Genomic DNA, 22,399 nt, shown 5'->3' on the forward strand with positions numbered 1-22,399 from the left:
GTTTGTACAGCATCCACTCCGTACGTGCTCACTATGTGTGTGATGTATGCATCAGCTTTATCAAGTCCCAAACTGTGCTTATTTATTGTCTCTGCTCTAGTTGCGGCCATAGATAAGATAACAGAACAAACGTGAGCTTGTCTATGGGAGGCAGTCGTTCACCTAGACTGCACGCGGAGACGCATCCTGCTGAGAATTCAATTGATAATTAATTAAGGATCAACCATTTCCCCTCGTGCAATTAACTATTATGTTCAATACAATATAGTAAATATTAATTAATTGCAAGTAAACTACCGATAACAATAACAATGAGAAGTTTATTTGCGTTGTATGGGATCCTGCACGGGTTCAAACCCGAGGCAGACGTTAAACTGTGACATAGTAAACGTCCCGTACGTTCATACGTTATAAATCACAACACGTGTTACAGTATTCTTAAGTCTTAAGGATTTATAAGAGACGTAGTATATGCACACATAGTTAGTACATTATCTGGAGCATCATTATAGGTATACAAAGCTATGAGTAACGAAGGCACTCATATAAACAAATCTTGTTATCTAATAATGAAGTGCATTACAGCTAATTGCCGAGTGTTTGTCCGCGCGCAGGCTCTGGTAACGAGTGGACCGGCCGCTGCTGGGTAATCACTATTAGACAAATGTGCTGTTATCTGGCGCCTATCTTGTTGTTTGGTTACATTAGTAGAGCAAAAACAAATAAAAATAAAACGATGGTTTAATTGTTCGTTGTAAAAGTCGCATGTTTCAAAAGTTATTGGAAATCCTTAAGCAAATCGGGTCGTTCTCACGTGTCTTAACTTCGTGTTTAAATTCTAAGTTCCTTATTACTTGCATAGCTCATGGACTATGTAAATACTCTGTTCAATAAATTCGTAAAGCACGTAACTACAGTAGTACCTATCCGACCTAGAAGTTAACATAGTAATTAACGTTGTGGTTTAGCAAGCAGGCTACTACGCCTAGACTTGGGGAAGCCCCACCACCGCTGGCCTGTGGGAGTGACCACAGCACACAATCCTCCTCTGCCCACCACCAGCCACCAGCTCGCGCGTGTTGTCGCTCTGATAAGCCGCCAGTACTCGGCCAGTGTCCGCGGAGTTCGCGCGCGCCGCACCCGCGTAGCCGCCTCGTAGCGATCGCGTAGCCGCCACACTAAACTTTGTATGCGTTCAGTGACAAGTTGTTCTGTTGTAAGTGTTCATTTACAATATCAGTACCACTTATGTACAATATATTCGCAATCTCAAGTGACAAGTACATTTATATACAGGGAAAGTATTGGCTAGAAGCGCGGTTAAAATGTAAGTGATTTTCCGAATTGAAAAAAAAATTATGAAATTTAAAATTTAGGTTAGACGACAAGTGGAAATATGAAGGGCTCATCTGTTCTCATTACAATTGTTGATGGTATATTTATAATTATGTCTTAAATGTTATGCTGACAAACAAAGAAAGTCGGTCATCAATTTTCTTTCAATAATGGAGCTGCATGAAATGCTAACTTCCTGTTTGCAGTTTCAACATTATACTTTATCCAACAAATACGATTGAAAAAAAAATCCTTCTCCAAGAGAGCAGGTTTAGACCATTGATGACATGTTTATATGATAAACCCAATTTAAGTTCTTGAGAATTGATTTCTTTAAAGAAGTGTTGAACACAATATGACTGGGTTTCGTTAAATTATATATTGCACGTGTTTGCCAACAGCAAGCAAGCTTGATGATGTTGTTTAAGTTAGGAATGGCGATAGACAAAGTAAAGCCGATTTAGGGTGTAAACGTGGTTTAAATGGGATTGTCCGAAACGGTTACCGACGTCCATTACACAGGAGGAGGAACATGGATGATCATTTGATGATTTCTCATCTCAAATGGCGAAACTTACCGCAACCGACATAAATAGTCATTATAGGTCACCATTTGTTGGTTTTTCCCTTAATTTACCAATCTATTGATAATTATCAGGATAAATAAACAAAATAAACAATCACGCAAATAAAAGCACGTCCATGATCCGAAAATATTGCGTTTGCGATACACAATACAGATTCCTTTTTTGAGTATGTAGTTTTTTCTATTTTTTTAGCAAAACCTCGAAATTTAAATTTGGTTTACCATGGTTCGCCCACCCTTCACCACTCCCTCGTGCCCTGGTCGTGGCGAACAAACGAAGCAACTAACTCCATACCAGAAGTTATTTACTTAAACTGTATTTGATATAAACAGTTTATTTTCACTACGCAGCCATTCAATAAAAAGCGATATGCTAATTAAATATCAGCACTGCAATACCAAGGAACATGCAAAAAATTCTAAAGATACAAGCGTTTAAAAGTTTTTAATTAATGAAGGCGAAAAAACATTGTCAATCCGCAATAGACTGACAGATAGTCATATTGCCCATACGTTGTATGTAACATAGGTTTACGGATTCAGATATTCGATAAAAACATTCAGCCACTCAGACGAGAACTAGTCGATGCACTATTCTCACAAATAGCGTATAAAGCTATAAGACAGTAGTGAGCGCAGAGTTCGCAGTTTTGTTTGACGGCCCGCAGCCGCGAGTGGCCGCTACTGATTTATTGTGTCTAGAGCGCTACAACAAAAGCTATTATTCTTTAAAATCTGACAAATATATCGTCATAAACAGGACATAATTTTTCATCGCTTATTCTAAAAGTTTAGAAATACTAACAATTACTTCATGTCCATACAATGAGACTCCTACCCAAGCAAAGATAAAAAGTAAATAAAGGTATAAAGGTTCACTAACACCACTTCCGAGCCTCACTGTGTTGATTACTGCCTTATTGTGGCGAGCAGTAAGAGATTTTGATCTAAGTTTGACTAACACAATTGCTTGGTATTACCCGGCACCAAACCCGCACCCTGCCTGCGAAGGGCACGCGCTCGGCCGCTGCGTCACTGTGTCGACGCTGTAATTACAGTGAGTGTTTACCTACTGCCCTTTAGAGTCCTGACACCCGAGCGAACACAAACATCATTAATCAAGTGCATTTTGCTTCACAAGTACTTTCGCTGTATAATTATGGAATCAAGATCACTCTGTTTATTTGTCTATTGATAACTTAACATATAGCTATCTATTTTTTTACCTACGGGAATTACACGTATTCTTAGCTAAGAATTAAGATATTGCTAATCGTCTAGACTGGCCATTTTGATGATTGACGTCTGGTTGTGATTTTCCAGTTTTCGTTACGTTAGGTAAAGCTTGTTAACCGTTAGTTCTCATCTAAAAACACGCTCATATATCCATCTTTCAAAATGGTAGTACTTTAGTAAGATTTCATGAAGAATGAACCACTCCACTTAGTTAGCACTCCTCGTTCCCGATACATTGATTAGTTTTATTCTGAATTGATTAAAGTTCATTTAAATCTTCATTTCAATAATGAAAACCATAGCAATGCGAAAGGTTTGCGTCGGCGAGAAAAGATAACAATTATATTTAAGTCGATGATCTACGAATAAATTTAAAAACAACGTTTTGTAAATTCAACTACAGGTACTAATTCCTAACACTATGAATCAGTAATACTAAATATATGAATCTCTTTATTGAGAAACTTTACTCGTGCCGTGATATCTGTTCAGCCTTAAGCACATTCAATAGTTGTAGTAAGTGGTCAGTATAAGGCAGAAATCCCGCCACCGCCGAGCCGGCTGGCGAGGAACTTACAACTATCGGCTGTTTTCTCATTCCAACGCCGCAGTCAATATGAATTACATTTATTTAAACAAAACCGATTCATATGCTCCCTATCGGAACTATAGACTCACTCCCCGCCACTCGAGAACCTGTTTTTTGTTTTATTCTCGTTTGTCGTCGATGGTGGGATTATGCCTTAATGCAATCACTATCATGAATCGCAAAAACATTATTTCCATATATCAGGCGGCTGAGACGTTCGTATAGTTAAGGCAGGGCTCGGAAACAAGTTCCCGAAGATAGCGGACAAAGATTAAAAGTTATGGTAGCTAGTATCAGTAGTATCCGAAGGCGTGTGAAGCATTATTTTGTCATCTGTAGGGTATGCCTGCCCTAAATACTCATGTTGGCATTAGAACGCTAAATAATGGCATGTAGGCATAATTTCTCCGTGTTTAATTATTGTGTAATGGCAACCCCTTCCGAAAGACAGATTTGCGGTGAGTTTTTGTTTTCAAGTTACATTTTTCCTCCTCTTCTCATGTTAGCTATTTATTTCTCGATTATTTTCTAGAACAGGTTTTGAGTTTTAATTCATTTCATCGTAAAGCGAAGATAATTGATATAGGCTCATCTGGTTTTCGAACACGCGTTGAGGTAATAATATGCGATGCACCCACGCGATCATGTACCAGCATCGTAATTAGCGTAATATATAAGACCATCGCGACATCGCCGACAAACTATTGTAATCAGTTGTACTCCACACTTCCATAAACATAAATATCTCGCACCTTACAATTTGCTTTGCTTTAATTAAAGTTGGAACAAATAAGGAATATCGCTTACTAAGTCCTACCAACATTGAAATACTCAGTTTCTTTTGTAAATGCTGAGAATCTTGAAGTATTTCAGTGTTACTTAGGTTTTAATGCTCTCCGCTATTCGTCAGAATCAGCGTAAAAATAATTGTCATTGTATAAGTAAACATTGATGTACCTTGTCACTCTGATTTTAGAAACTCGCTTCACAATAACAGTCATTCAAAAATATCACAAGTAATGTGATAGTTTTCCTCTGACTAGACGCATGTATCTTCGGTGATACCAGCTGTGAGCTGCCTCACCCGTGCCCCCGCTGGGCGCCAGACACCAACTGATAGTTCACCGTAGTCACGTCTCTCGTTTGATGTTCTTTATCTCTGGACTTGGCAATATAAAGCCAAATTGAATGAAGTTTTGTATGCAAAGGGCATAAATATACATTTGTTGGCATTTAGTTATTTTCAGGTATCATTTTAACTGAACTGGCAGTTAGTACTTTTGTATTCCTTATTTTTAATCAATGTATTTTATTCATTAATTAAATTCTGACTAGCACTGTTATTATATTCAATTCATCGAGTTTTTGAGTCACAATTTTACATGTACATTCAAAATAAAATTAAGGTTCTCTTTGAGGGAAACGCGTGTCGCTGTCACAACACTTTTATAAATTACGAACGAAGAAACAATAATTCGTTAAACATGACCATAATATTATTTATGTTTCACAGAGAAAGTGTGCGCAGGAGTGCGATGTCTTCAGCTGCTGTAAATACGAGCGTCCCGAAATCTTTCGAGACCATACCGAAACAAAACGATTCCTGAAACAATCTGTCAAAAAGTGATCACAATCATGGATTTCAATTCGACACTCACGAGTCTGGTGAATGCGACGGAGATGCTGAACATGACGGGTGTGGGTGCGCACGCGCCGCCCGCGCGACACCTCAGCAAGGTGGTCAGCGTGCTCGTCAAGGTGGTGTATGCCATCGGCATCGTCGGCAACGCGGCCGCCATCATAGCGCTGCGGCGCGGCGAGCGGCGCGTGCGCAATAGGAAGCATCTGCTGCTGCTCACCTCGCTTGCTGCTAATGATCTTGTGGCTCTGGTCAGTATATTTTCATTTCCTTTTTTATCATCAAATTTTAAAAATGCTTTCTATTTGTTAGCGGTCGAATTCCTACCCTTATGATGCCCAGGATGATACCATGAGGTTTAGTTCTAAGTTTCTGGTATAAAAGTGACGTTATCCCCAAGGACCTAGACTTGCATGTCGCTTGTAAGTGGCAGCTGATCTGCGACGTACAGCGCTTATCGAGTAATCGACTATAAAGACATTAAATTAATTATCTAGTTAAAGCAAACTGTCGTGTAGTCGTGTGGCGTCTGCCGCCTCCCGGGACTAACGACCGCCATTGTGAGTGCTCGCACATGTAATTGGCGCGGAGTTGATTTCTCGCGCGCGAGCACTACAGCCACCAGCTCCTCTTAGAATAGTTGTGGAAGAGAGACGTTGCCATATAAGACGTAGCGCCGCCTCCCTCTCCCAACAGTCCTACTTCAAGTGATAGTTTTTGCACGCGGCGCTTCCTGCGGCGCGCGTCGCGGTCGCCACTTGTCCACTTGACGCCTTGCATTCGTGTCGCTACTCACAACGTAATTGTGCCAAAGTATATATTGATATTCTACATGCAAGAATAGCCAGTTCAATTTTTAAAATTCCGTATTCGGTTTGCATAAAAGACTACATACTTACCGACTTACTGATGGAATCCTGATGTCCAGTGGTCGACTGTTTTGAAATGAATTATTGTTATATTAATTTATATATATAATATTGTATATTAATGTATTATTGTTACCCTAATGTGTTTAAAAATCTTCTTGCTTACTTAAATCTCTAAAAGTAATTAATTTCCAGCATTCCAACTTTAAAATATCCACTGCAGATGTATCTGTAGCTGCTCAGACGACAGATACATTCACTTACTTGGATAATGAATATTTACTGGTATCAATTAGAGCAGCTTGTCGCTAGCAGCGCGGACAAGTAGTGCGCGGGCCACTAAGTTGTTGCTACACCGTAAACTGCAATGATTACTGGTCCCACACGCACACCAGCCAAGCCGGCTAACAGGATTACCTGTCCACGTTCCGTAGGTAACATCTAGGATACCTACATAGACAGACAAGTATGTGACTGGACGCCTTAGATGTTTTGCCTATGACCAGGCTGTCAAATAAAATGAGATAATGTTATGTATAAACGCATATATTTGGGAGTGTGTCAACTGGCAAGGCAAGTTCTTGCTAACAAGACCGATGAGCAGTTTAATAACTTAACAATTTAACGAGCGTTTAATTTTAATTGTTTTTAAAGCCTCCAGGCTAGGTATATACGTATATCATAGTTTGAATCTTGGCTTTCAGTATACATGTACATAGGTATGTTCTGAATGGGATTTTGTTTTACGTCCATTATTTGCTGGGAAACTGATTTGGAGGTTATTCAGCTTCAGCAAACGTTTAAACATTTTACACTTCATCATATCAACCTGTCGCTGTCCACTGCTGAACGTGGGCACTCATCAACCATTCGAATCTATTACAGATCTTATTCCTCCGATGCACTTTCTTTAAATTAGCGGCCCACTGTAAGTAAGGACTGGGTGTCTACGTGTTAACCTACGTTTGCCAGAACGTTCTCCGTTCGGTACTCAGTCTATAGCCATGATAATGCTCAATTCCACTTCGTCGTTTTTTAAAAACAAGTTTCAGCGTTCTTATTCTACAAGCTGAACCAGTTACTTCAATTCTCTAGAGGATGACTTTTTATTTTTCCATGGGTCCTTAATCAGCATTAGCAGTATTGCAAGGCCTTAAGTCGGTCCGGTCTATTGTCAAATAAATTTTGTAAGTTTGGTGTTTTGTTGTCAGATGGGCATGATGTGCGCGATGCTGGTGGGCGAGCACGTGGCAGGCGTGCGGACGACGCGCGCGTACTGCGCGACGCGCGTCGTGCTGCGCGTGTTCGGCATCGGCTCCGTCTGCATCGCGGTCACCATGGCGCTCGAGCGGTACCTCGCGCTCACCAGGCCTTTCCTCTACCAGAAGGTAAGTGATACAAGAAGAAGGCAACTGACAAATTCTGGTTCACAGCGTGGCGAATAGGTTATCACATTAACATAGTTCATTAGCTTAAATTGAGAATAATATGAAATATCTCTATTTATTGCGAAAATCAAAATACGTGTACAATACTGTAAATAGCAGCAAAAAGTGGTTTGAATACCGTTATTGTACTTACTAAGTGCTAACTCTTGTTAGAATATTTGGTATGTGTTTAGGTGTTGTGTGTCGAAGTCTGAGTCGAGATGAAGCTAACAAAAATCATACCCAAGGTCGATAACTAAGCCTCGCGTGAAGCGAAGATCATAAAAAGAAATGGCAAACTTTTCAATATTCACATTGACATACATAATTTATTAAGTCCTTGATCAAAATATTTTATACTATCATCAAAACTGAAATAGAAGTTATTCAATAAAATAAACGTGTTCTATGGGAACATTCAACATTCAGGTCAATCGATGGTAACATTATTTTAGACTATCATCAGACAGACCTGCGTCTGATGTCTTTAATATAGAGTTAGTGAACTACGGCTTAATAACGAGAAGGTCCGACTTATGTTTACCAGTGTTAGGTAATGCATAGTCTTAGTTTATTAATAGGGCGAAATGACAGTAAAGTAGTCTTTACTTCCTACTACTATCATAAAGGCGAAAGTTTGTAAGTATGGATGTATGGATGTTTGTTACTCTTTCACGTAAAAACTACTGAATGGATTTGAATGAAACTTTACCACAATATAGCTTATACATCATAATAACACATAGGCTACAATTTTTGAGGTTTCTAATGTGAGGTCGTAAAAAAACACATTTTTTGCGCTTACATTGCAAACGCTGACTGAATCCTACAAGATAGATAGAAGGCAGATAGATAGATAGAAGGCAGGTATAAATTATAACTTATATCTTCTAACCACGCGGACGAAGTCGCGGGCAACAGCTAGTAATTTAAAAATACAAGAATAAACCCTGATTTCCTGACAGTATCGCTTTCATGAGCGCAACTGAGCCGCTTTAAATGACTTTTGGTCCACAGATAGGCTAGAGCCAGAGATAGGACAGTGCCTAAGGAAAAAGCTTATTATAAGGACTTAAATATGTCCTAGGTACCCGAATGTGCAGACATGAGAAACAGCTACAAAGAGCTTATTACAATGTTTAAACTTTATATGGCCTATATGTAAAATAAGGCGGGGGCAGAGCTAGCATCTATATAAGAGCAGCTTTAAGTTGTATAGTGAGTAGTAAAACAGCAATAAATATAATGCGATATAAGTAAAGCAAATTGTGACAAACCGGAGCCGGGCGCCGCCGGGCGACACGCGGCGCTTAACGTCATCCGACATGATGGAGGTGTGTGGTTTGTCGGAGACCAGCAGAGGTGCAAGCGGATGGTAATACTATATAGGAAACATTAGAAATGTAAAAGGTTCATGTTTGTGACCTTCGCTTCTAAACAATTATGTCGGAATTATTTTATTCTTCGCTAAGAAACACTTAAAACGCTATGACAAAACAACTATTAAATCATAAGGTAGGTAATGTTCTAAAATTAATGTCCTTGTTTATAAGTCCTCGTGGAATTGATCTCCAATATGAAAAGCCATAATAACTATAAACAAACAGCGCTCTCTCCGTCTCGACTCCAATATTCCAGTTGATCACCCTCACATACAATATCGGCAGTCGTCGGGCGGCCATTGACGGCCGATCATATAAAATGCTATTATTTTTATTTGGATGTGTGCGGGACTCTCACCCACACGCACGCTTGTTTACACAGTGTGATATGATCAGACAACATCGTTATTGCCTCTATCGATGAGATATACAACATTCTTAGAAACCAGAAGTGAGGACAGGTTTTTAAAAAGCAAGCACGGTTACGTCACAAACAATTAAACCCAATCATTACAAAGATAACTTAAAGTTAATACATCAAAATCTAATTACTGCAAAGGAATAGGTATGAATGGCAATTATCGAAATAACAATATGGCTGCTATGCTGAATAAATACAACGAAGGTCACGGAGATGTTCCAGCGAAGCCAGCTGACACCGGAGAGAGCGTTGCTAAGAGCGCTCCGTCTTTTATAGCGGACTGCTTGTCAAATCCCAGGTTCGAAAGAGGTTTCACTAAGGATCTTGAAGGAGGTTTCACTTTGAAAAGGAGGTTTCGTTAACACGGCCGTTCCTGACAGCGAGGCGTCCTCGACCGCATCTTGCTTGGAGTCTTCACTATCTCAAGCATCACCAGACTGCTATCGCTCTCAGACTAGAAATAATCATCTGCAAAATGACAACAACACATACTAAACATTTGTTTTCTTGCGACACTTGTGTCGAAGCTGGAAAACAGAAACCATTTGAAGTGATTTTGTTAAGTACGCGATAGTGAGCGTGCACTCCCACCATCAAGTACCCAACAAGCGAACAGAAATATTTCAGGAATGTTATTGAAATGGTAAACTTAAAAGCTATGACTTAAAAATATTGCACAGCAAAATCAATGATTCTTAAAAGTAAATAAACTTAAAAGCTAAGACTTAAAAATACTGCACAGCAAAATCTGATTCTTAAAATTAAAAGTAAATGGTGCTTAGTAACATTCCAAGCAATGAAATTCCCAACTTTCATTGTGTAGAATGCTAGCCAAGATAAACAGATGGTATTGAAGCTGATATACTTAACCAGATCAGAAAGCATGAACTGTAGGTCCAGGCCAAACAGAAGCCATAAGCCAGAGGTTCAGACCAAACAGAAGCCATGAACCATAAGGTCCAGGCCAAACAGAAGCCATAAGCCAGAGGCTCAGACCAAACAGAAGCCATGAACCATAAGGTCCAGGCCAAACAGAAGCCATAAGCCAGAGGCTCAGACCAAACAGAAGCCATGAACCATAAGGTCCAGGCCAAACAGAAGCCATAAGCCAGAGGCTCAGACCAAACAGAAGCCATGAACCAGAGGCTCAGGCCAAACAGAAGCCATGAACCAGAGGTCCAGGCCATACAGAAGCCATAAGCCAAAGGCTCAGACCAAACAGAAGCTGTGAACCAGAGGTCCAGGCCAAACAGAAGTCTTCCTGTTGCTCTGAATTCTCGAAGACAGCACAGCATGCGTCCAGCGTGACTCGCCGCGCCAGATCACCATACGCCCGGCAGCCGTAGCCGAACCAGCCAGCAGATCCAGCTCGCAGCGATGATGTAGCTGTACACGTAGGAACTTACAGGGCTCCCGCATGCCAGAGTCCAGCTTTGCTGCACTCCACGAAGCCTTCTACAGAGTCGCCAGCAGCGTATTCTCGTGGTTGTTTTGATTTTGGTGAAGTCGTATTGACGCCGCTGATTGTCTGTAAACAATTCTGAGGCACGCTGTCTCCTGAGAGACATAAATGCTTCTCGATTAGGGTTACGGTTGTCAAGTGTTACGTCACACACTATAGAGCATAATACTTGTGTAGAAGCCTACCAGCGCCTCAATTTTCTTGAGCTCGGCCGCTCCTGACCATTATCAACAAAACGTCCAAAGTAATGTATTTCAGTATCTACGAAAGAAATATTTTTAAATTAACCGAATAAAAACCAGCATTCGTGACAGTACTCAAAACTTGACACAACAAATAAAGTCCTTTAGCAATTCAATTTGACATGGGTATAGTAACAAAAATTCAACTAAAATCGTTATTTTAAGTTTCGCATTCATCGCAGAAGCCCTTATTTGAGTATCAGTAATACCTCGTGACTATTATTGCAACTTTTAGATCGTCAGACAAACCTTTTCGGTATTAAAACGCAAAAGAGACTTTCGGCATATGTCATGAACTTATTTAAATGTTACACAGAACCTCAACGAGCTAATATTCAACCTAAGGCCCGATCACACGTGGAATCACGGCAGCTATATGAGTTATCACAACGTCTATGACCACTTCATGGACTACGGAACACATAACGATGTTTAGAATCAAGGTACGAGGAACGCACGAGAACGCTCACGGTGTTTATGCGATGATAAAACGATCTACTTCTCAACGTGCGAGAACAATTACGACACGATCGACGCGAATCGTTTTAGTTTTTAACACTTTTTCAAACGTTCGGGCATGTCTCGGGAAAAGCAGAATAAAAATAAAAAGCTCACCGATACTCGTGGCACAGTCAAAAATAAAATTTGCAGTAATTAGATGAAATTCAACAAATCCTTTACTTTAACTGAAAACAGATGGCACAAACAGCACAAAGCACGTGGTCTATCCCACTTCTGATCTTAGAAACCAGAAGTGAGGACAGGTTTTTAAAAAGCAAGCACGGTTACGTCACAAACAATTAAACCCAATCATTACAAAGATAACTTAAAGTTAATACATCAAACTCTAATTACTGCAAAGGAATAGGTATGAATGGCAATTATCGAAATAACAATATGGCTGCTATGCTGAATAAATACAACGAAGGTCACGGAGATGTTCCAGCGAAGCCAGCTGACACCGGAGAGAGCGTTGCTAAGAGCGCTCCGTCTTTTATAGCGGACTGCTTGTCAAATCCCAGGTTCGAAAGAGGTTTCACTAAGGATCTTGAAGGAGGTTTCACTTTGAAAAGGAGGTTTCGTTAACAACATTTTAATCTGTTTGTCTGATGGATGAATCTCGTTATCAATACTATCGGAAGTAAACAATTAAAGCCTTGTTGGCTTCCAGTTTCTCGATAACGATATTGACTGATGTGTATGATGCGAACTTTAGTAAGCTCTTACAATCTCAGGACTAATGTTAGCCTAGAAATGAAATATCAACCGAAACAAAATTAAATCGAAATGATTCATAACAATTAAGCTTAATTTGAGCCAAACAAACTAATTTTAGTGATGAAAGCATTCAATTAACGAGCCTTACTTAATCATGACAAGCACTAAAACTTGAATTAAAGTGGCCTACCATTAGGTTAGTCAGGGAGAGCTCGCCATTGTCCATCACACCTAATAAGGCGGGGCTGGACATAACAGTTAGCTGGAGGCTCACAAGTGCCGCGGTATCAGCACGATCAACACAGAAATTGCACATTGTTTCGTTGTTTTGCGACCACCTGCGGCGACCGTGACGTCACCACACTCACTAAGCTTCGCTAGAGAAACAGTCATGTTGGTTAGCGATGTGGGCGCGTGTTCAACAAAACACATACATTTCCCATTACTTTAATTAAAAGTGTTTCTGACTAAAGACTTGTAGAGCAAAACCTAAACTAGCTATCTGAAAGGAATCAGTACAGAAAAATAAGGACTTTTTCAAGAGTCAAGACTTAGACAAGTTTATTTCCTTTACATTTTATATTATAACTAATCAAACATACAAGATATCATCCATCATCATGATAAAATCCTATATGATATAATTTATTGAATAGAGAACAGTTTATTTATCATCAAACTCTACATTATCTAGGGCTCTATTTGCGAGATAGCTCTACTCTTAGATTAACCGCGAGGGCTTCCCTCCTGCATACACGGGAGCACACAGGCCGGAACCTGATTGTATTGTACCACTCAATATGCTGGTTTCCGAAAAGAAACATCAATGTTTGTAGTCAAATTGAACGATTCTCTGATTACTGAATTGGTGACTTTTGACAGTTTATCAAAAGCAAACAAAAAATAACGAACTGAAATCTGTTGATTGTCCTCCGATATTTTCATATTGATAGTCGTTCCAATATCACCAGACTACTTTGAAAACAAACATTGAAAGAATGTTAGTTATAATAAAAGCTACAACAACATTCTCGGCTACAATATCCCGTCACTAATGCGAGTTCCTTGCAACCCGTCACTACGTCACGGAGCAGATCGGCCGCGAAATTGTGAGTCCGACAATAAGTCGAATACTTCGATACCTGTTGTAACATTTGTGCTATTCATATGATAGCGAACATCTCGTATTCAACTTTTCTTGATCTATAATCTGCTTGCTGTACCCGCGACTTCGACCGCGTAGCTCTGGACTAACACTTTACATTTAAGGCAGCAAAAGTATAAATAATTTAGTCAGCTTTTTGGAATTGTTTCTCATGTAGTTGCCCGTTCAACGAAGGTACACTTTGGCATATTTCATTACTTACACCAAGACCAAGTTTTAAAAAAGCTGATGAAAGACGATCAATATTGTAACTTTATAAGAAGAACATCAACAGAAGAAGAAGAACATCGTGGTGCGGCTTGCGCTCCCGACATAACATACAAAATTATACAAAGTATGCTAAAGTTTATCGTGGATTTACAGGTATATCCTCATAGATAGTAGATCTAAATTTCAGACTCTTACGCGCGTAATATAGACTGAACACTACAGTTAGGTCAAACTAGAAGACTAGTGCTCTACCCACACTCTGCAAAAGCATGATCTATGAATCTATATTTACTGAACTATATTTTTAAATCCCACTCGAGTTTGAGTTGCAATTAATATTTGTAGGTCACAGTCTCGATACAAGAATCTCATATACAAGGAAAACAAACAAAATAATAAAATCGGCATTTCCTTTCAGTTTAACACCTGCTTTATTAAAAATGTTTTTGTTTTGATTGATACGAGATGTTTAGCTATACCGTCTGTGGTAGCTTCAGGCGCGCGGCGTGCGACGGTCGCGGTGTTGTCAATTAGTTCGAATACAACGAGTTGTAATTAATGAATGGACTAGTGTATGGTTGTGAGCACGTCGCCGGCGCGCGGCGGTGCGTGGCAGCGTGCGTACGCGTCGCGCGCGTGCTTGCGGTTTGTTTGGGCATTGTTATCGGACGCGCATGCGCCCCGCAGCGCCCATCCGCCAAATAATGACTCCGACCATAGATAATACATATAATACTGGACTCCGAGTGTCACTTCCGATGCATGCGGAGCACGCGCCGCGCGCCTCCCAAATGTACGCAGGATGCGGAAGGCAAAACTAACACATCGGTGAAAACTGCTTTAATGAGACAGGTGTGGATCCCGCTAAGCCAATGTTACGATTATAAGTGAATTTCGACAGCTAAATAAACATATGTAAAGAATTTGGGATCAAGATTTAGTGTTCATGTAGAAACTCCATGCTCGCCAATAAATTTACTATAAACCCTCCAAGCCGCATTGCACGGCTTTGAGTATTTGCGCTCGTGTAACAACTGTAGTTATGATAGATTCACTTGGAGCTATTTGCATCCATTGAATGTATAACCTCAATAGCTTCTCTCTCTGGGAGAGGTTGTCGTCATCCTGAAATCTACGTTACACATTGACATTGATATTTAGCTCAATATTACTAGGATTGTCTCTATTTTCTAGTCAAGTGATTGTTTGTATGTACAAACTTAATAATGAAATCATGTCTGTAATTTAAATCTATTGTGTCGTGAGTGGGTTCCGTTCTGCTCCAAATTCATCAAGCTCCTGAATAATAAGTAGAGCCACCAGCGATAATGTATCAATCGAATGTGGAAGCAGGCGATGTACCGTAATCCATGAATACAACACATGAGGTTATCTACGTCTAAACCGCACCTCGATAATGATATTTACATACAACCTAATTCCATACCTTTCTCAAACAATCAAAATACACAGATACAGTGACGCGACATCTCATGAAGTACACACGGCCTATTCATAGAGCAAGAGAACTGAACTACTCTGTAATGGGCTATCATCAATTACACTTTTTAGTTGAAAAGAATCTATGGATCTATGAACGCTTTTCACGATTCGCCAAAGTTCTAGCCTTATGTTATAAGTAGTCCTTTGACAAAAGATTTTCTTTCGAAAATCCTTTGCTTTGTTGAAAATGTATATCGTAGTAGATACGGCCGTACTTATTGTGCAACAGCTAAACAGGTCGCCGTCGACATCACGACATTAGACTTTATAATCGGAGTTCAGTGAGGGATCTCTGAAACAATTCATTATTATTTCGAAATCAATATGTGACAGATATTTGTTAGATCTACTTGTTCAGTGGCTACATGATTTTAGTTATTCTTCGCATATTCAAAACAACAAACAATAAAAAAACTATATTTGATGCGTCCTATTATATGTAAAGTATTAGAAAGTGGCTAAATTTATCTCCTGAATTACAACGTCAATACTACTGTAATAGCAAGTTCTGAAAGAGGAATTTTACGAGCGATGTGAGATGTATTTATAGTACCTAAAGTACGTCACAATGTAAGGAGAGAATCCCTCAGCACCAGCCAGAACGGGGTGGACCACATTAATGCGAAAAAATGATTTTCCTTTTCTCCTTGCGTGATTATCTAATGAAAGGAGTTTTAATTAATTATTTTAAATACACATTTTATTTAGAAAGGAATTTGTAATTTTCTCATCAAAGAACTGCGGCTTAAGCTACTTCAATATCAAAGTAGAGCATTCTCGTAAATGTTGTTACCAAAATTGTGCATGTGTATGTTGTGTGCAGCAAGTGACGTACTACGTGATCCGCACGGCGCTGCTGGTGTCGTGGTTCTGGGCGGCGTGCCTGACGTGCGCGCCCATCCTGGGGCTGGGCCTGTACTACGACGAACGCTCACTGCAGTGCACGCGCTACCGGAACGCCGAGACCCCGACCGACCTCGTCTACGCTGCCTTCTATGTCGCCTTCGGTCAGTCCTGCTCCGATAATCTTGCGAGCATCGAATAGTTCTTACAAGACTTACAAGACAAATTTCTCTTTTAGGCCTATTTTCAGAGACCGCCTGCAGTAGTTGTTAATTCTTTTTAAATAAGTACTTATCCCGTTGACCGTCTCCACTAATATAATTACATTAACAAGAATGAAACCAAATGAGACAGGACACTAGTGTTACCGTACATAAGTCACGTTAGGAAGAAGAGCATGACTCATTCAATATTGTATTCACTTCTTCATGAGAGAGCTGTGACGCGAGTCTTTTGCGGTTTACCTCTAATTAAAACTGGTCACTTGCATTTCCCTGAAGTTATTCACATTGCGCGTGGTATCCTCGAGTTAGTAAAGTTATTTATTTATTAGAATGCCTTACAACAATTTTACCTATACCGAAGTTGTAGCCATCGGTTTGATTTCAATTCACACGGCACACATAACATGCTTAATAAAGTAGTCCTTAGCCTTTGCTTATTGGCAAAAAACTCTTCAACTTCACTTCGGCTGACGATAAGGTTTTAAAACATCTGTGTACATGACGCATGTGTTTTAAGTTCCCTGTAGTTTTTGTAATTAATAATGATGAACTGAAACTAAATAATCAAAGCACCTGGTCTACTTTTTTATAGCACCAGGTGAGACATGGGAGAAATATTGGTGGTGGTGTTTTTTCGTGCTTCATTCTGAAGGCAGTGGTGATGTGTCGGCAGGCACGGTGCTGTGCATGGTGCTGGTGTACTGCAACCTGGCGGTGATCCGCGCGCTGTACGCCATCACGGCGCCGCGCGGCAGCCAGCCCGTGGTGCGGCGCGTCAGCAAGAGCAGCGCCAGCCGCCAGCGCCAGCGCAGCGTGCACAGTGCGGGAGCGGGCGCCGCCGCGCAGCCGCCGCTGCACAACGCCGCCACCGCCGAGGAGGTCGCCTTCAGCAGGCTCATGGCCACGCTCTCCGTTCTCTTCATGATATGCTGGATGCCGCAGATGGTATGCTCTTTCACGCACTAAACTAACTAGATCACTCTTGAACATACTCCGTACAAATAAGTTATCGACTATTATTGCACTCAGTCTCGGCTAATACTTACCATATTGAAGCAAGAGGTGAATGATTGCGATAGGAAATGCTATAGTGATAACTTATGAAATAGACGACATTTTATGGCGCCTGAACGGCACCAGGCGCTTAGTTTGGCAAAGCTTCTGATTTTATGTCCTAGTTACTGACATCAGAATAGATGCTCAGTGACAGCCATAATTAAGGATATTTGGCGATTTGTCGCCGCCAGCAGTTAGCAGTCTTGCCACGTACGAGTATGTGCTCACGTTACAATCAGCACTTCGCCGTCGGCCGCACTCATCGAGTAGCCATTTGTATTCGGCTGATGTCCCCGTCGTAATGGATCGCTGGGAATGCAAAATCACAGTTCCTCGTGCTTGCCGACCTTGAGGTTCCTTCAGATAAACTACTTGTATAATGACTCACGCGTTATTGTGAGGTGCGTTAAATTTTATATGCAACTTTGTTCATTCTTATTTGGAATCTGGGATCGGTTTCATAACACACACAGGAAATAATGAAGCAATTTGTTTTGTACAAAACGATCAAAATAAACTTAGTAAGTTAAAACAATGATACATTGTTTTGTGTGGTGCCTATTTAGTCTAATTTAAAAAGTTTATAGTTTAAAACTACAACTGCAGGGGTTGATCGATTATAGGATTCACAGGTTAAGCTTACTACGGTTGTTCCACGGATGGGTGACCATCTACGTCATAACGAGTTCTTCCGTTTTGGGTTGCACGTTAATATATGGGTCCCGGCCCCGGCTGTTATTCGTACATCTTTGACAATTGTTACGTACATCTCAGACGTTAGAAAGTCTAACAACCAGTCTGTATAAGTGGTTTCCTGTTGCCTAGGTAACTGGGTTGAGGATGAGGAGGCAGATAGGCAGTCGCCCCTTGTAAAACACTGGTACTTAGCTGCTTCTAGTTAGACTGGAAACCGATCGAAAAAGCAAAGGCCGTAGGGATTTGTGTAAAACCTTACGTTTAAATAAAAAACTTGATTAAATCGCTTTTCACACGTACAGTTCCCGGTCTTGTGTAAATATTATACGTATCTATACAAAGCGCATCTACAAAAGACTTTGTTCTCGTGGTTTTTTGAAGTTTCTGTATTTATCATGGTCCCTGTAAATCTATTAAAATAAATAATGCATCCATCGTTTCGTTTCGTTAGCAACCCATTGTTGTACCTACTTTGATTAAATTGGTTTGCCCGCGCAGCTTTTTATGACAGATAGAGGTAGAATTATAATATACAAGCTGTTGCCTGCGGGCCCGCCCGCTAGTAATCGAAAATGTTTCCACGGGAACATAAATCGATTTTTTTTACTATATGTCAATCCAGGTAATAAACGATCTGTGCAAGTTTCGTCTAAATCCGTTCAGTGAATTTCGCGTGAAAGAACAACAAACAAGGATACATCCATGCATACAATCTTGTACGTTTATAATAATAGTGGGATAGTTAGGGATTTGTTGCATTGTATGCATCTGATTCCGCGATGTATTTCTGGACGATTCCTCGTGTGTCAACGTAAACAAATAAGTGATGAGGGCAGTATTATTAGCTCGGCCTGTCATCAGCGCATCAGTATTCAGACGCGATGCAGCATTGTAGCATGGAACTCGAACACGTGGACTTCATGGAACTTACAATTTATTTATTTTTATTAAGCATCCTTTAAGATGTCATATCGATCAACAGTCGATCGATCAGTAGGTAATCTAATCCTGAGGGTACGGTTTTTAGTTAAGTCCACTTTAAAGTGATTTTGTCTGCCGCCTGGAAAGTATCCGGTGCTGAGTATTTACAAAACTATGAGACCGAAAAACAACACCGATACCTTGGACTCTTAAAAACTTGAAAAATGACTAATTTGGTAAACTAGAACCAGAAAAACAGTTGGAATCAAAATATTTAATACCAATCGAAAAAACACATTTCACTTATTTACTCATGTACTTCTGGCATAATATCCATCTCCAGACAGTTTAAAAAACATGGCCCCACTAAAACAGCCAATGTCGAAATGGCGCAGTCAGAGAAGCTAGAAACGTCTGCCGGGTCCGCACTGTACCAAGCAGCAAGCAAAGTAATAAACATAACAAATTAGTCTCTACCTAAAGAAAGGGAACGGAAGGGAAATAGCCAAGTGTTAAGTATTTACCAAAGAAATGTCCAGATTTAGAATACATAGATAATAATATGTTATAAAAACAATGATTGTCAAGGCACTTATTATGTGGTGTGTCTGCAGGCAAGTCATGTCCAGCACGTCGCAGTTTTACAATATAGATTGTTGACGAGTACATCGACACCGGCATCAGTATGCGGCTCACGCAGCACATTGGCAAAAATATTTCATTGTTACATTAATGGCATGCGAACCAAACTAGAATTTTATTCATATTAACACGATGGCGAACCAGTGTCCGCATATACATGACGCATTGGCAGAATCATTCCAAACAACGCTCTCCCCGCACAAGCAACAAACAGAATGAGGCGCCACAGCTTCGGTTCTAAACTAAAGACTCACAGAAAACCAGGCTGTGCAAAATAACAATCCAAGGAGGTTCTTATATTGTCCTATCAGACCAACACGTCAAACGCGATCCCATCGCACCAGTATAACAGCCCCCAATTTGAAGGTGCAAGTAATTACATCAACTAACCTGATTGACTGTCCTACCCTAATAAAGCAACGGTTTCCGCTCAGTTCAATTCATGTGTTAACATAAACAAATCTAGGTTATTGTCTCCATATTTGAGAGGTCCTTCTCTAGTCAGTCATGCCGTCTCTAGTCTCCCGTTTGTACATTTGTTTCTGTTCTGCAGCTGACATCAGCCCTGTACCTGGGGCTGGGCCCCTCAGCGTGGGCGCGGCTGGCGCCGCTGGCCAACCTCTCCGACGTGCTCATGCTGCTCAACTACGTGCTCAATCCCATCCTGTACGTGCTCATGCGCCAGCGCCGGCGACTCTCGCTCACCAACCTCTGCCATTCCATCGCGCATTGCTTTAAGCGGGTATGAAATGTCAAACTCTTAAAAACAAGATATAAGTTTGTGCTTTTAATTTATTTGCGTAACTCTAAACGTTTTGCCCTTCTGCAGTTGTATCCAACGTAATCCTAATTAAATGTATTTATTATGAAGTGTTTGTTGCCCGCAGAGTCACAAGACATCGACGGAGTCAATGTCGATGAAGACGTCGTGCTGCCCGCAGGAGACGCTGGTGGTGAGCGACAGCTCGGGCGCGGCGGCGGAGCTGCGGCCGCTGCGGCCGGCGCTCAGCGCGCACCCCTCGGCGCACACGCTGCGCATCGACGACTGACCCCGGCGCGCACACTCGCGCTACTGATTTGCTATCCATTATCAATTCATTGTCTTTTAGCGAAGTCAAAAACCGGGTGCCGATTCATAAGCATATCTATTAATTAGTCATAACTCGGTAACTCAATACACGTTAAAAGCTTTACCATAATGTCTTTACTTCGAGTATTTCATTATAACCAAAGACATTTTTGTACGCAAGTTCAACTCCGTTAGTTAAGAGCAAGCTTTTTAAAGTTCACATAATTTTTATGTTATTTAATTAACTAGTCCTTGAGATGAGCCGAGTGCTGTTTTTTTTATGTTCAATAGCTTGGTTTAGTATCTATACTAATACTAGCTGTTATCGCGACTTTAGTCTGAGATGAGAGTAATTTCAGAAACTATGGGTCCGACTTGAAAACTTCGTTCAATGTTAATTGAGTAAGAAATATTCGTGTATCATCATGCTATAATTATTAGGAGCGGAGCAGTGAAACATGTTACAAAAACAGACCGCAGAAGAATTTGCGTGCAAAAGCAATTTAGTATCAAATAAACATGTTTTATGGTTGATCTACCAACATAGTTTTAAGTGTTTAGCATTTTACCGGAACGTACCTAACAGTAACTTTTCGAAATTGGATGTTTGTGTCTAGTCCCAAACTATGTATGTTGTCACCAATGATGGTTGAGTATTTATCTACATTTTAAAGATACGTAAAATAAAGAGGAACCCCTGGGTTTCCATGAAGGAAATTATAATATCTACATGTCAATATAAGTTTAAACCCATCGAATAGTTGTAACGATTGTAACTCGTAAGTCTTTGCCATTGATTTAACAATGGTCTAATCTATTTTTTTGTTGTGTGGCGTAAACTAGAAATAACTTCCTTTAGATAACATTTATAGGTTTTAATATCTACACGAGAACGCAGTAGGCTAGTTAAGGACAATGAGTAGATATGTAATCTACTGTTTTTTATCTAGCCTGCTGTTTCCCACTGCCGGGCAAAGGCCTACCCCAAACATAAACATTTCTCTATCCTGCGCCACTCGAGACCAGCCTATGCGTTTATATCATCCCGCCACCGTGTCCTAGGCCGACTTACCTTATAAGAACATGTTCGGCAAAATATTGTTTTATTGCGAAACTTTCAAAGAGCCATCTTGGTCGCACTCCGCAGCTCTGATTACCCGAAGTATGTGTTTATACGTAAGTAAGCAGTTAGATATAAATACAGATAGGTATTACTTTGAGACATTTGTGTAATTGTAAGTGTTTGAATTAGAAAATGTTAATATATGTCAGAAAATAATTAAATAGTTAGCTATAATTAGGTATATACGAATTAAGATGAACAATTTTGAAATGATTTACGATCTAAATATTTTGTTAGAAGTCGTAATCTTTAAAGGATACTTTTGTACATATATTATACATTTATTCAATACTCAAGCAGTCTGTTGCTGAACTATGATATCAGCAATACGAGAAGTATTAGTTTATTCTAATTATTATCTGTTGTTGCGTATTCTGTGTATATACATAAGCAAAACTTACCTACTGGGCAATTTTTGCTTAACTTATTCAGAACAATCACCGTCACGTGTAAATAGCTTTAATGTTTTAGTTAGGTATATTTTATAACCAGTCAATAAGGCAAAATAAAAATTAAAGAATACAAAACTTAATTTATTTTA

General features: G+C 40.1%; 1 protein-coding gene across 2 annotated transcripts; it reads left to right on the forward strand.

Moving 5' to 3' along the window:
* The first annotated feature begins 1,103 nt into the window (after nt 1-1,103).
* LOC113499724 (prostacyclin receptor) lies at nt 1,104-22,390 on the forward strand. 2 transcript variants are annotated; one of them, XM_026880308.1, is made up of 7 exons: nt 1,104-1,327; nt 5,260-5,636; nt 7,466-7,642; nt 16,108-16,291; nt 17,025-17,296; nt 20,220-20,408; nt 20,554-22,390. In XM_026880308.1, exons 2-7 carry the CDS (start codon nt 5,382-5,384, stop codon nt 20,713-20,715), a joined length of 1,239 nt encoding a protein of 412 aa, XP_026736109.1. In that variant the 5' UTR covers nt 1,104-1,327; nt 5,260-5,381; the 3' UTR covers nt 20,716-22,390. The 2 variants fall into 2 exon arrangements, with proteins under 2 accessions (XP_026736109.1, XP_026736110.1); XM_026880309.1 differs by having other exon boundaries at nt 1,104-1,216.
* Nucleotides 22,391-22,399: the final 9 nt, after the last annotated feature.

The sequence above is a fragment of the Trichoplusia ni genome, chromosome 12 (genome assembly GCF_003590095.1).
Source record: "Trichoplusia ni isolate ovarian cell line Hi5 chromosome 12, tn1, whole genome shotgun sequence".
Lineage (NCBI taxonomy): Eukaryota > Metazoa > Arthropoda > Insecta > Lepidoptera > Noctuidae > Trichoplusia > Trichoplusia ni.

Excerpts from the sequence above, each read along its gene's own strand:
- LOC113499724 (XM_026880308.1), top strand. The coding sequence starts at position 5,382 with ATGGATTTCAATTCGACACTCACGAGTCTGGTGAATGCGACGGAGATG. Across the intron at positions 16,292-17,024 it reads TGCCTTCTATGTCGCCTTCG|GCACGGTGCTGTGCATGGTG; the intron begins GTCAGTCCTGCT and ends ATGTGTCGGCAG. Across the intron at positions 20,409-20,553 it reads TCGCGCATTGCTTTAAGCGG|AGTCACAAGACATCGACGGA; the intron begins GTATGAAATGTC and ends TGTTGCCCGCAG.